At 59.8% G+C, this 12,797-nt stretch overlaps 1 protein-coding gene across 4 annotated transcripts; it reads left to right on the forward strand.

Annotated features, from left to right (window-relative positions):
* Positions 1 to 474: 474 nt before the first annotated feature.
* PAOX (polyamine oxidase) lies at positions 475 to 11,885 on the forward strand. Of its 4 annotated transcripts, none has more exons than XM_047073667.1 (8): positions 475 to 693; positions 1,284 to 1,770; positions 4,613 to 4,812; positions 6,710 to 6,962; positions 8,405 to 8,517; positions 9,113 to 9,270; positions 9,524 to 9,659; positions 11,470 to 11,885. In XM_047073667.1, the coding sequence occupies exons 1-8, from the start codon at positions 510 to 512 to the stop codon at positions 11,679 to 11,681; spliced, it is 1,743 nt and encodes a 580-aa protein (XP_046929623.1). In that variant the 5' UTR covers positions 475 to 509; the 3' UTR covers positions 11,682 to 11,885. The 4 variants fall into 4 exon arrangements, with proteins under 4 accessions (XP_046929623.1, XP_046929624.1, XP_046929625.1 ...); XM_047073668.1 differs by lacking the exon at positions 11,470 to 11,885 and adding an exon at positions 9,865 to 11,462; XM_047073669.1 differs by lacking the exon at positions 9,524 to 9,659.
* The last annotated feature ends 912 nt before the right edge of the window (positions 11,886 to 12,797 follow it).

Raw genomic sequence — 12,797 nt, forward strand, 5'->3', positions numbered from 1 at the left:
CGTGGGGACACTCGCCCACACGGCCCAGGAGCGGGGCTTCGGCGCCTGCAACCGGGCTGGAGACACGCACGGGCGGCGCCACTTTCGCCCTTGCCCGGCCTGCACTTCTGCGCCACCAACATGGCCGGGAACCCCGAGCCCAGCCCACAGGGTCTCGTGGTGGGGCTGGCGCCTGAGCCTGGCCTCGCCCCGCGCCCCTGGCTCCTTGCTCCACCTCCGGGCCTTCTGGCCTTCTACGCCTTCTGGCCTCGGGCCCGCAGCCTTTCGCCCGCCGGCCCCCATCCACCTGCAGTCCCGCCCCGCGCCGCTCCGCGCCCACCGCGCCCGCAGCGCCGCGCTTCCACCAGCCCCACCCCCGCCCCCTCCCCCTCCCACTCCCACTCCCACTCCCATTTACCTCCAGTTCCGCCCCGCCCCCTCGCCCCGCCCCTCGCCCCGCCTCCGGTCCTCTGGGTGCTCTCCGCACTTGAGAGCGGCGGAGACGCGCGGCGACTGCTCGGGACGGCGCGATGGAGTCGAGTGGCGGCCGCACGGAGGCCCCGGGTCGCGGCCCGCGGGTGCTGGTGGTGGGCGGTGGCATCGCGGGGCTGGGGGCGGCGCAAAGGCTCTGCAGCCACCCGGCCTTCCGGCGGCTGCGGGTCCTGGAGGCCACTTCCCGCGCCGGCGGCCGCATCTGCTCAGAGCGCAGCTTCGGTAACGGCCTTTCTCGTAACCCCTTTCCGGACCCCCTTTCTGGAACCCAGCGGGTGTCGCCCGAGCTCTGCCGCTCCTGGTCCGGCCTGCGCCTAGGGTTAACAGACCCAGAAGCCTTACCTGGTCCCCTGAGTGAATCTCCGCCCCACCCCACTTAATCAGCCAAAGTTCAATGGTCCCCGAAACTCAGCTGCCTGGTTGGCAGGGCCTGCCCCTGCGGAGGAGGGTAACCCATGTCTCTGCAGTCGCCCCCGTTGTGTCCCACAAGTAGCACCGCCCCCCTCCTCCCCCCCCCCCCGCCCCCCCAGCCTCGCGACCACTCCCAGGTGTCCCTTTTGCCCCCATGCCTGCTCTCCACGTGTCCTCCCAGGGCAGGTGCAGGCCAGCACCCCCTCCTCAAGTGTCCCCCTTAAACCAGGTCTGAGCAGGTGCTGCCATGAAGGACTGTAATCTTTCAGAGACTCTATGGTCCTGGGCTGGTTTTCAGAGCTTATTTGGGGAGGGCAGGGCTGCGTGTGGTCCAGGAGAAGGGCTCAGGGGTGGCCTTTGTGGAGAGAGAACCTCAAGGTGGCATCTCCTGCCCTTCCCAGGTGGCGTGGTAGAGCTAGGTGCTCACTGGATCCACGGGCCCTCCCGGGGCAACCCCGTCTTCCAGCTGGCGGCCAGGTACCAGCTGCTGGAGGAAAAGGACTTGTCAGAGGAGAACCAGCTGATTGAGACTGGGGGCCACGTGGGCTTGCCTTCCGTGTCCTACACTAGCTCTGGGGTAAGTGTGAGCCATGAGCTGGTGGTGGAGATGGCTGGTCTGTTCTATGGGCTCATCGACCAGACTCGGGAGTTCCTGCGCCTGCCGGACGCCCCAGTGCCCAGTGTCGGGGAGTACCTGAAGAGGGAGATCAGTCAGCATGCAGCTGGCTGGACGGAGGACGAGGAGACCAGGAAACTCAAGCTGGCCATCCTCAACAGCTTCTTCAACGTGGAGTGCTGTGTGAGCGGCACCCACAGCATGGACCTGGTGGCCCTCGCACCCTTCGGGGAATACACCGTGCTGCCGGGGCTGGATTGCACCTTTCCTGGGTATGTGCCTGCCCCACCCGCCCAGTCAGCCCTCCACCCCCCGGTCCCCCTCCATGTCCCCCCACCGTCCCTCCACCCACCCAGGCCCCCCATGTCCCTCCACCCACCCAAGTTCCCCCATGTCCCCCCAACATCCCTCCACCCACCCAAGTTCCCCCATGTCCCCCCACCGTCCCTCCACCCACCCAGGCCCCCATGTCCCCCCACAGTCCCTCCACCCACCCAGGCCCCCATGTCCCCCCACCATCCCTCCACCCACCCAGGCCCCCATGTCCCCCCACAGTCCTTCCACCCACCCAGGCCCCTCCGTGTCCCCCCACTGTCCTTCCACCCACCCAGGCCCCCCCATGTCCCCCACAGTCCCTCCACCCACCCAGGCCCCCCCATGTCCCGCCACTGTCCCTCCACCCACTTGTGTCCCCCCACCGTCCCTCCACCCACCCAGGCCCCCATGTCCCCCCACAGTCCCTCCACCCACCCAGGCCCCCATGTCCCCCCACCGTCCCTCCACCCACCCAGGCCCCCATGTCCCCCCACTGTCCCTCCACCCACCCAGGCCCCCATGTCCCCCCACCATCCCTCCACCCACCCAGGCCCCCATGTCCCCCACAGTCCTTCCACCCACCCAGGCCCCTCCGTGTCCCCCCACTGTCCCTCCACCCACTCGTGTCCCCCCACAGTCCCTACACCCACCTAGGCCCCCATGTCCCCCACTTTCCCTCCACCCACCCAGGCCCCCATGTCCCCCCACCGTCCCTCCACCCACCCAGGCCCCCATGTCCCCCCACCATCCCTCCACCCACCCAGGCCCCCATGTCCCCCACAGTCCTTCCACCCACCCAGGCCCCTCCGTGTCCCCCCACTGTCCCTCCACCCACTCGTGTCCCCCCACAGTCCCTCCACCCACCCAGGCCCCCATGTCCCCCCACAGTCCCTCCACCCACCCAGGCCCCCATGTCCCCCCACAGTCCCTCCACCCACCCAGGCCCCCATGTCCCCCCACAGTCCCTCCACCCACCCAGGCCCCCATGTCCCCCCACAGTCCCTCCACCCACCCAGGCCCCCATGTCCCCCCACAGTCCCTCCACCCACCCAGGCCCCCATGTCCCCCCACCGTCCCTCCACCCACCCAGGCCCCCATGTCCCCCACAGTCCTTCCACCCACCCAGGCCCCTCCGTGTCCCCCCACTGTCCTTCCACCCACCCAGGCCCCCCCATGTCCCCCACAGTCCCTCCACCCACCCAGGCCCCCCCATGTCCCGCCACTGTCCCTCCACCCACTTGTGTCCCCCCACCGTCCCTCCACCCACCCAGGCCCCCATGTCCCCCCACAGTCCCTCCACCCACCCAGGCCCCCATGTCCCCCCACTGTCCCTCCACCCACCCAGGCCCCCATGTCCCCCCACAGTCCCTCCACCCACCCAGGCCCCCATGTCCCCCCACCGTCCCTCCACCCACCCAGGCCCCCATGTCCCCCCACAGTCCCTCCACCCACCCAGGCCCCCATGTCCCCCCACAGTCCCTCCACCCACCCAGGCCCCCATGTCCCCCCACAGTCCCTCCACCCACCCAGGCCCCCATGTCCCCCACAGTCCCTCCGCCCACCCAGGCCCCCCCATGTCCCCCCACTGTCCCTCCACCCCCCCATGTCCCCCCACAGTCCCTCCACCCACCCAGGCCCCCATGTCCCCCCACAGTCCCTCCACCCACCCAGGCCCCCATGTCCCCCCACTGTCCCTCCACCCACCCAGGCCCCTCCATGTCCCCCCACTGTCCCTCCACCCACCCAGGCACCCCCATGTCCCCCCACTGTCCCTCCACCCACCCAGGCTCCCATGTCCCCCACTGTCCTTCCACCCACCCAGGCTCCCATGTCCCCCACTGTCCCTCCACCCACCCAGGCACCTCCATGGCCCCCCACTGTCCCTCCACCCACCCAGGCCCCCATGTCCCCCCACAGTCCCTCCACCCACCCAGGCCCCCATGTCCCCCCACAGTCCCTCCACCCACCCAGGCCCCCATGTCCCCCCACCGTCCCTCCACCCACCCAGGCCCCCATGTCCTCCCACCGTCCCTCCACCCACCCAGGCCCCCATGTCCCCCCACTGTCCGTCCACCCACCCAGGCCCCCCCCATGTCCCCCCACAGCCCCTCCACCCATCCAGGCCCCCTCTGAAGTCTGGACCTCTCCACGCACCCAGGCCCACTCCATACACCCTGGGACTTCTTCCATTTACCTCAGGTTGAGCTGGGAAGCAGGGGAGGGTGACAGGGTCAGGGGGACATTAGTCTTCCCTGTTTTAGAGAGATCGCTTGTTTCTCTAGTTTTGCTCATTTAGGAAAAATAATTATTTTCAAGAAAAGGTGGTTAGAAGAAGGCAGTGCGTCTCACAGAGCTTTCTTCTGCCCGTGTTTACGAGGCCCCTTATGTGCTAAGTGCTGTGTGAAGGCTTCAGCCCCCGTGATGGACAGACAGCCCACCCCTGTGGTGGGGGGCTGTCCTGCCCTCCCCCCACCCCCCCAGCATTCCAGAGACCCTCGAAGGCTTGTCCGTCTGGGCTCTGTCTGCCTGGGCTGTCCAGGCATTCACCCCAAGGTTCCTGGCAGAGGAGGGCATCTGTGATCAGAAGTAGGGGGCCAGGCCGGGCAGGGAGGAGGCCTTCTCCCACGATTGCCTCCATTTGCTCATGCTCGTGGACTCCTCCTGGTTGCCCCGACTGAGGTGGACTGGAAACCACCAGGGGCAGGGGTGGGGGGAACCCTTGCCCTCCTCCCTCCTTCCCTGCAGGGCACTTCCTCCAGCGGCTTCCTCTGAAGACACCAGCGCTTCTGTCTCTCCTAGGGGCTACCAGGGGCTCACAAACCGCATAATGGCCTCCTTGCCCGAGGACGTGGTAGTTTTTAACAAGCCTGTAAAGACCATTCACTGGAATGGGTCCTTCCGGGAAGCCTCTTCTCCTGGGGAGACGTGTCCGGTGTTGGTGGAGTGTGAGGACGGAGGCTGCTTCCCTGCACATCATGTCATTGTCACTGTGCCCTTAGGTAAAGCTGCTTTTCCCCACGGGTTTCCCTCTGGTCACCCATCCCAGGTGCCCTGGCCTCTGGCTCTCTCCCACCTCAGCTGGCTCTGTGGTGTTTGTTCGGCTGCTAAGCTCGTATTTTCATTGTAGTCCTGGACAGGATTATTCTAATGTGTTTTGTAGCAACTGCATGCTTTGGAATTGAGTTTCACAGTAAGAGAAAGCCCACGTGTTGCTTCATTTATGGACAGGTTGGGACTGCCTCCAGGGGTTCCCCAAACCCTGCTTTCTTGGACACGGCAAAGGGTGTGACAGCCAGGTCTCAGGTTCAGTCCTTGTATGATTGAGAAAGGAGTCAAGTATAGGGTTCCGTTTAATTCTAGATCTGATGCCCTAGACAGAAGCCATTGGTGGGAGTTGGAAATTTGACAAAGGATGGGAGTGGCTGGGAGCCACGCCGTGTCTGTGCTATCTCACTTACTCCCCACACTTAGTTGTCCAAGTTCACCAGCCTAGCAAAGCCAGAGCTGCTGTAAGATGAAGAGTCCCCCCAGCCCGGTGGCTACAGCCTGCACCCTGGGGTCCCTTCAGGACGCAGCTTGCTGAACACCTAGTCCGTTCTCCCACATGTGGAATCGTACTGGACATATTAGCATAGTCTTCGGCTGCTCCTCTCTTGCCAACCCTGTCTTTTTGGTTAATACAACTTGTGTCAGTGTTTCCAACTCAGCACATATAGATCCGTGACATGGGTTTTTCCCCCCACCAATGTCTGTGTTCATTCACTGCTGTGGTGTGTGCTAACTGAGCCTCTGCTATAATCAGCAGGTGCATTACTGTGAATGTTGACATTGTTCACAAGGAGCCAGGACACCTGTCACGTAGCCACATAGTTATAGCCACATAGTTATTTCTTATTTGAAGATGTCATTACTCAATATTACTTAAAATCGGTGGAAGTTTAGGTTATTTTCACTTTTTCTGTTTTACGTAACGTTTCCCATGTGCATTTAAAAACACTTGTGTGGGACACCTGGGTGGTTCAGTCGGTTGAGCATCCAACTCCTGATTTCAGCTCAGGTCATGATCCCAGGGTCGTAAGATGGACCCCTGTGTCGGGCTCTGTGCTGAGTGTGGAGGCTGCTTGAGTCTCTCTCTCTCTCTCTCTCTCTCTCTCTCTCTTCCCCTCTTTCTCTCCCTCTCCCTCCCTCCTCTCTCCATCCCTCCCTCTGTCCTGCTCCCCTATGCACACACACACACACTCCCTCTCTCTCAAATAAAATTCAAAACCCCCAAAACCAAAACAAACAAAACGCATGTGCGAACGTATCTGTGGCATGGATTGCAGTAGAGGAACTGCTGGGCAGACGGGGACTGTGGCGGAGGGCACGTGACCCCCCTGTGGATCTGCTTCCTGTTGGGCTGTTTGTCCTTTACTCACTGCCTTTCAAGATATCTCTGTCTTAAGGAGATTGGCTTGTGCTGCAAACATCTCACCTCGTTGTTTGACTCTGGGCAAGATATAATTTTTTGTCATGCAGATACTCTTTCTGTAGCTTCTGGATAAAGCCTGTTTGTTGTCTCCTCCAAACCAATCCACGTCAGCATGGACTGCAGACGTCGCGAGGTGGAAGGTTTAGAAGGGGAAGCTGTCCTGAGAACGGTTCGGGGGTGTGCCAGCGGCCCCTGCCTGACCAGCTGGCCACGGGGCCCTCTGTGTCCCTCCACGGTGGTGCTGCTCGCTGAGGCTGAGTCCAGAGATGGCCAGAGCCAGCCCGGCGTCTGGGAGCCCAGTTGAGCTGGGGCTGGTGTGGGTCCCTGGAGGCCTCTTCTCTGACTCCTCTGATGGGGGTCGGGGTGTGACTCTCGCCTCCAGGTTAAGAGATGTGGTGTAAGTTGGGTCCACTTCTGAATTCCAGGTTTTCTTAAAGAACGTCTGGACACCTTCTTTGAGCCCCCGCTGCCCACCCAGAAGGCAGAAGCGATCAGGAAAATAGGCTTTGGGACCAACAATAAAATCTTCCTGGAGTTTGAGGAGCCCTTCTGGGAGCCAGACTGCCAGTTCATCCAGGTGGTGTGGGAAGACACGTCGCCCCTGCAGGACGGCGCCTCCGAGCCCCAGCACGTCTGGTTCAAGAAGCTTATTGGCTTTCTAGTCCTGCCTCCCTTCGAGTACGTACGCTTCTTGGGTTTCTCTGAGGCAGCTTCAGGTGTGAGCTCTGAAGGGGCTGGCGCGTTGGCCTTAGTTTGGTTGAGAATCAGCGGTGTGTTGGTTCACTGGGAGGTGTTTCTGGAGGATTTCTGGGTGGGATCCCAAGGGCAGCCAGAGCCTGAGGACAGACACCAGGGGGCTAACCCCTGCAGGGACAGACAGAAGCCTGCTCCGGGCCTGGGGGCCTGGAATGTGCCGGTGCCTGGCAGGAATGTTCAATCAGTAAGAAAGTATTTCCTGAAACCCCCAGGAAGCTGGGGCGTGTAGGGTTCAGGAGGAATTTGAAACACGGATGTGTCTGTAGCTGGAAGACAGTATTTAAACCTGTTGCAGTAATTGAGCAAATACCCTTACAAGTCATGGAATCAAAGACCCATCAGTGGCTAAATTGTGTGGCCCAGCCATAAAACATAAATAATGTGGCAACTCTGGACTCGGTGTTTACTCAGAAATAAGACCATGAATAATTTGGGGGCAGCAAGATCAAAAGACGTGGTTAGTATGTTGTGGTCCAGTTTCCACACAGAGACGGGGTGGGATCGGGGACCATGTTCTTGGCCTGGAGGACAAAACACAGGCATGCCTGCCGGCATAGAGCATCCCCAGTGGTCATGAGAGTAGGATGTACGGGCTCCTCCAGCCTACGAGGGACCCTGCATGTCTCCTTTGCACTGAGGATGAAGCTGACTCCAGGGCTCAGAAATGTGGCCGGGGTTGTGTGGATGGGTGGTGGAGCGGTGGCTTGGGGGGCCCGGCCAGCTTCCCTACGCCTGGCTCTCTGGCCTATGCTCTGTGCTCAGGACATTGGTGGGCATGACAGTCCTGGGGACACGTCATGGCTCTCACACTTTGTGGTCTCAGGAACCCCCTTTATACTCTTTAAAAGTATCGAGGATCCCAAAGAGCCTTTGTTTATGTGGTTGTATCTGTGCATTTACCACATTAGAGATTAAAACTGAGAAATTTAAAAATTGTTATTTTTAAATGGTAAGCCTATACCATGTTAACATAAATACCATTTTTAAATGAAAAGTAACTGTATTTCTTAAAAAAAAATTTTAAAACATTTTATTTATTTTTGAAAGACAGAAAGAGAGAGTGAGCCGGGGAGGGGGAGAAAGAGAGAAAGGGAGACACAGAATCCGAAGCAGGCTCTAGGCTCTGGGTTGTCAGCACAGAGCCCGGTGCAGGGCTTGAACCCACGAACCGTGAGATCATGACCCCAGGGAAAACAAGAATCCATACTTAACTGCCTGAGCCACCCAGGCGCCCTGTGAAATGAGCTCTGACCTCACAGAACCCTGGAGTTTGTGGCCCACACTTGCAGAACCGCCCGACACAGGTGACTGTGGCCACAGCTGGCCGGGGGCCAGGCGTGTCAGGGGTGTGTCTCCCCACACAGGTCTGCCCACGTCCTTTGTGGGTTCATCGCTGGGCTGGAGTCCGAGTTCATGGAGACCCTGTCCGACGAGGAAGTGCTTCTGTCTCTGACCCAAGTGCTCCGCAGGGTGACAGGTACCGAGCACACGTGCGGCCAGGGCACCACCTGGGCCCCTTGGTGAACTCTGTAGGGCAACCAGGGCACCACCTGTGCAGAAGTGAACTTGGAGCTGTGAGCCTCTAGGACAGTCCTCCCTTCTATTAGTGGGGTCACTCGAGTGTTCATCTCTGAGGAACCGAAATGGCTTTGCGAACGCTTTCCACTTTTTTCTGTTTCTGGGGGTTCTGAGTTAAGCAAAGCGGGTAAGACAGAGACAACCCTCTGATGAATACATTCGTGGTTTGGGTTTCATTCCGGGTAGTTTCCTGACTTTCCAGCTGCGGGGTCTTTTTTTTTTTTTAATTTTTTTTAATGTTTATTTATTTTTGAGACAGAGAGAGACAGAGCATGAACGGGGGAGGGCCAGAGAGAGAGGGAGACACAGAATCCGAAGTAGGCTCCAGGCTCTGAGCTGTAGGCACAGAGCCCGACGCGGGGCTCGAACTCACAGACCGCGAGATCATGACCTGAGCCACCCAGGCGCCCCGTCCAGCTGCGGGGTCTTAAATGGAAGAGCGGCTGGGGTCAGGCGGCCCGCGGTGCAGGGGTAACGCGTGTCTCTGGGTTCAGGAAACGCCGAGCTCCCCGCGCCCAGGAGCGTGCTGCGCTCGCGCTGGCACAGCGCCCCGTACACCAGGGGCTCCTACAGCTACGTGGCGGTGGGCAGCTCCGGGGACGACGTGGACCTGCTGGCGCAGCCCCTGCCTGCGGACGGCGTGGAGGCGCAGGTGAGGCGGCGGGTGGGCGGAGTCCGTGGGCTTCTTGAAATCATGAACTGTTACGCATGTGTTATTTTATCAGAATTCTACATGCGCATAGACTGAAGCATCAGAGAGTTCGGCAGTGCTGGCTAACAAAATAAAATAACACGAGATATAGCAGGCTGGCGGAGGGCCCGACACCCCCTTCCCAGACTATTCTGGCGGAGTCTCCTCTCCAGGTTTATCACATCTCCAAATAACGCGTCTACCTGCCCCAAAGCATGCAGTCGTGGAACACGTCGAATGTGTGCACAAGCAGGCGGAACCTTTGGGTCTCCATCTCCAACTTCCGAGCTGTCAGGTGGCGGCGGTCACTCACCTCCCCCAACCCCGTGATCGTGAAGCGTGCCCCACAGGTGACATCATCTTCCTGCACATATTTCCGTGTGCGTCTCTAAAGGATGAGGGATGCCCTCTGAAGATGTGTCACTATAACATCGTTATCGCAGTTACGAATTTACACTAATTCCTCCATATTGTCCAACACTGTTCAGTTTTCCATGTGCTTTATGATCTCTTTTTGGTTTGCTTGTTTGATAACGTTGCTCCTTGAATTTTCAGTTTTAAGCATCACTGAATTCTCACTATGGCCGATAAGGTGTTAGCTCTCTTCACTCCCCATGCGTGCAGCAGTACTTTGGGTGAGGCCCTGTCCACCCCTGGGTGCAAGGAAGCTGCGGCTCCTTTTCCTGCCTCTTTGTAGATGTGAGCGTGTTTCTCAGTGTGAGTGTGTGCAGCATGTACGTGAGTGTGGGAGAGAGTGTGCAGGCTCATTTTCTTTGCCTGGGTTCTGCTAACTGTTTACATTGTCTCCCGCTTCCTTCCCTCGGGCCAGAGTCAGCTCCAGCCCCTTCAGGCACAGCTGTGGCCTGCCCCCCACCCACGCCCCGTGCCCATGCCCTACCTGCCCGGAGCCCACACCCTGCCTGCCCCCAGCCCCACCCTTACTGTGTTGGAGCATTTATTCCAGTAGCTTCCTGAGGAGGGGGTGCATGGAGGTAAATGTTTAGGGAAAGTTTGCAGGTGTGGAAATGTCTTTTTTCTACCCTTATACTTAGGTGGTCCAGTCCTGTCACTACAGAACCAACCACCCTAAAACCCACTGGTACAAAACAGACACTTTATTATGATGACAGATCCTATAGGTGGGCACAAGGGACCGTGTGTTTCTGCCATTTGATGTCTGGGGTCTCAGCTGGGAAGACGACCTATGGGGATCACGCAGGGTTGGGGCGGGGGTCATCTGAGGCCTCTTCTCTTGCATAGCTGCCCTGGGCGGGGACCCTGACTGGAGTGCCTGCCCGTGGCCTGTGTGGCCCTGGCTTCCTCACAGCATGGCCGCCTCATGCGGCTGCCCACGTGGTGCCCACGACTCTTAGCACAGGTGTGCCCGGGAGCAGGGCGCTGCTGGGTGCCAGACGGTGCGGCTGGGCCACACTCCACTGCCCAGCGCGGTCACACGCCTGCCCAGATTCCCGGGGCGGGACGCAGAGCCTACCTTTCAGTGGGAGGCGTCTCCAAAAACTTGTAGCCGTGTAAGAGCCACACACTGGGTGTAGACCCTAGTTCGAGAGTCACTGCCCTCAGGTGTGGAAGACATTCTCCGGTGCTGCAGTGGGGAAGTCCGGGGACATTCAGGTTCCTTTCTTTCCTACCTCCTAGGAAGCTTGGAAGAACATTAGGGCCCTGCTCTCACCAAGCACCTGCCCCACTCCCCCACACTGACGCCACCCTGCACCTTGCCTCGCACCTCACGGAGCTTCCACCCTGCGACTGCTGTCAGCTGGGAGAGTCTCTTAGATTTGCTTTCTTCTCTCTGTTCTTTTTTCTTCTCTTTTTCTTGCTGAGATTTCTGTTGTTTGGATGCTGGACTGGTCCTCAAATTTTCTTATCTTTTTCCCTCCTAATTTCCATCTCTTTGGTTTGTCACTCTGCATTTTGGGCGATGTTCTTAACATTGCATCCCAAACGGTCTGTTGAATTTTCCATTTTGCAGTAACATTTGGTTCCAGGCGTGTTTGCTCATGTTTCCGGATGTCTTGGGGCTCCGTGGGATTAGTGAAGAGTACAGCCACGCCCTTGCCCCCAGCTCTGTGGCCACGGTGGCAGTCGTGTGGCCACAGCCTGACTCCTGTGCCCCGTGCTAACCCCGGCTTCTCTTTCCAGGTCCTGTTTGCAGGGGAAGCCACACATCGGGCGTTTTACTCCACCACGCACGGGGCTCTGCTGTCTGGCTGGAGGGAGGCCGACCGGCTCATCGCTCTGTGGGACACCCAAGCGCAGCTGCCCGAGCCCCGGCTCTGAGCCCTGCTCCTTCCATTCCGAGCTGGGCTCTGCCCCTCCTGTGCCGGGGGAGGCTGCCACCATCCTTTCTCTGACAGCGTCTGGCCTGGCCAAGATTTGGGGATATTAATGACAGCCTTCCTTTTTTTGGCGACTGGGGACAGCTCTCATTTCTCACGTGTATCATGGAGTCTGGTCAGGGCCGAGCTTGAGCTGAGTGCGAGGTCTTCCTGGAGAAGTGTGACGCAAGGCGCCAGCACTGCTGCTGAGGGCGTGCACATAAAGTGTGTTAAAGCCTCCGTGTGTCCTCATCCTTCCACCCCAGGGCTGCAGCATCTGTCGCTTCTGTCTTCGCCTGGTCCCAGGCTGGGGTCCCTGCAGGGCCCGGTGCCCCCTCCCCTGAGTTCCCTGGACTTTGGGTGCTGTGGTCGCCCCTGGTCCCAGGCATCTCCTGGTGTCCCGAGCTCTCATTGCTGGTGCTCAGGACCGTGCTGACGAGATACCTTAGCAGACACCCATGGCGTGCTGGGCTGGGTGTCGGCCAGGTGGTGGGAGCCATGAGTGCACGGGGCACCCCGTCCTGACTTGGGGCCAGAGGTTTTCTGGAGGAAGTGGATGAACAACAAGTCCTCACGAACGCAGAGGAGGGGGACAGCTGGTGTGTCAGGGTGAGTGGGGAGCATGCCAGTGCAGCGGGCAGTGTTGGGGTGAGAGTGTGGGGATGCCCTGGGTGTTCTGCTCAGCTGACCTCAGCTTCCCTTCCTCCAACTGTCCCAGCGAGAAGGTCGAAGTACCTCCATCTTCACAGCTGGGGAAAGCACAAAATACCTAGAGGTCGAGTTCAGTAGTTGCCGAGTCTCACGACTGCCGGCCTAGAGCTTGGGCATCGTCCCAGGACAGGCCCTGAGGGGAGGCAGGTGTGGCTGGAGGGTGGCACTTTGGAGGAGGCACTTTGGCCACCCTCAGAGGGTGCCTCTGAGGCAGGAGCCTCAGAGGCCTGGACTCTGTGCTGCAGGCGGTGGGGCTGCTGGCCCTGCACCCCCTTTGAAGTCAGTGGCTCGTGCCTGTCCTCATATCTCTGGCTGCAGTCTGTGTCCTGCTCTGGGGTGGGGGCACCCTGGCTCCGGGGGTGAGTGTATGTGTGTTCGGAAGAAGGGCTTTGGGGCCAGGCCTGTCTGGGCTCTTCTCCAATCCCGAGTGGTGCCCAACAT

Source organism: Lynx rufus, unplaced genomic scaffold, assembly GCF_022079265.1.
Source record: "Lynx rufus isolate CCGP_SWC_20201006 ecotype Redwood Valley unplaced genomic scaffold, mLynRuf1.p SCAF_11, whole genome shotgun sequence".
In the NCBI taxonomy this organism is placed as follows: domain Eukaryota; kingdom Metazoa; phylum Chordata; class Mammalia; order Carnivora; family Felidae; genus Lynx; species Lynx rufus.

Coding starts and splice junctions, on each gene's coding strand:
- PAOX (XM_047073667.1), top strand. CDS start 510: ATGGAGTCGAGTGGCGGCCGCACGGAGGCCCCGGGTCGCGGCCCGCGG. Junction 1,771..4,612: donor CTGGATTGCACCTTTCCTGG/GTATGTGCCTGC, acceptor TGTCTCTCCTAG/GGGCTACCAGGGGCTCACAA. Junction 9,271..9,523: donor CGGACGGCGTGGAGGCGCAG/GTGAGGCGGCGG, acceptor CCTGCCCCAAAG/CATGCAGTCGTGGAACACGT.